Below are 1,124 nucleotides of genomic sequence, written 5' to 3'. Positions count from 1 at the left end.
CCCAAAACATTTTATGTTTATGGTTTCAAGATCCGCAAAAAATCATGTCAATAAAACCCCGCTTAGATTTATTTTTGTTTTGGGCCCGATCCAACCCCCCCCCACCCCCAAGGTACCCCAAAAATGTGGGTTAAAGCCCCCCCCCCCCCCCCCCCCCCCCCCCCCCCCTTCCTTTTTTTCTTTCTAATCAAGAATGCTCATATTTGACACTTGAATTGAGAATGAAATGAAAGTAAAGTAGAAGGCAGAGGAAGAAGATGGTACATTTGGTGACAATGCCGTGGACACAAACCATGGATCCAATGTACTCGGAGAGCAAATCTCTAGGCGTAACACGGCGGGAGACAAAAGGGCCTTGAAACCCCACCAGAAGTTGCTCCCCTTGCTTCAGGTACCTCGGGTCGATCCTGTTAGCGATTTCCGTGGCCGCATCATTAAACGATTGCAGATAATCACTTGGATTTCTCAGAATCCTGAAAAAGGGACATAGAAGTAAAGCAAAATAAAACTAGGATTCTTCTGAAATTCTTATGGGGCTATAGTAACTTGAGCAAAGCTAGGATTATTCCGTGTTTGGTTGCTGAGAAAAGTGAATGAACCTGGCACCAATGTCGTCGCCGTAGGAGTGGAGATGGGATATGTCCACGATGAGTCGGCGGCGGTTGTGGTTGATGATGGCCCTGATTTCGTCCAAGTATATCTGTTCATTTCTCTACCAAATTAGTAACAAGGAGAGAGAGAGAGAGAGAGAGAGAGAGAGAGAGAGAGAGAGCGAGCGAGAGATTGTGAGTGTGAGAGACAGAGAGGCAGAGAGGATTTGAGATTGGGGAGGAGGACATACGCCATCTTCTAAGAAGGCCAGTAGCTCTCGCCTGTGAGCAGCCCTAACTTCATCGCTGATGTCCATTTTTCTTCAGTCTTGAATTTTGCAGGAAAAACGAAGTAAAGAGAAGACCGGCGATGAGATGGAGATTCGAGAGAGCAACTGCTTAGTGCTAATGCTATCGCATTGCTTTTTTCCAGACTTAGGGTATTTTATTTTGGCGGGAAAATGGGGGAGCTTTGCCCTTTCTTTGGCGCCAATAATTTTTTGGGTCATGCTAGGGAGACCAACTTAGATACCA

At 46.2% G+C, this 1,124-nt stretch overlaps 1 protein-coding gene across 1 annotated transcript in view; it reads right to left on the bottom strand.

The window, feature by feature from the left end:
• LOC18781537 (DNA replication licensing factor MCM3) overlaps positions 1 to 1,014 on the bottom strand; it is a 5,559-nt gene extending 4,545 nt beyond the window's left edge. Inside the window, exons 1-3 of the mRNA XM_020563073.1 lie at positions 842 to 1,014; positions 600 to 700; positions 265 to 473 (exon numbers count right to left, since the gene is read on the bottom strand). Coding sequence (XP_020418662.1) covers positions 265 to 473; positions 600 to 700; positions 842 to 907 — 376 coding nt within the window. The 5' untranslated portion in view covers positions 908 to 1,014. The remainder of the gene's footprint in view (positions 1 to 264; positions 474 to 599; positions 701 to 841) is intronic.

The sequence above is a fragment of the Prunus persica genome, chromosome G4 (genome assembly GCF_000346465.2).
Source record: "Prunus persica cultivar Lovell chromosome G4, Prunus_persica_NCBIv2, whole genome shotgun sequence".
In the NCBI taxonomy this organism is placed as follows: Eukaryota; Viridiplantae; Streptophyta; class Magnoliopsida; order Rosales; family Rosaceae; genus Prunus; species Prunus persica.
Note: the sequence above shows the minus strand (reverse complement) of the source record. Positions and strands in the feature narration are given on the sequence as shown.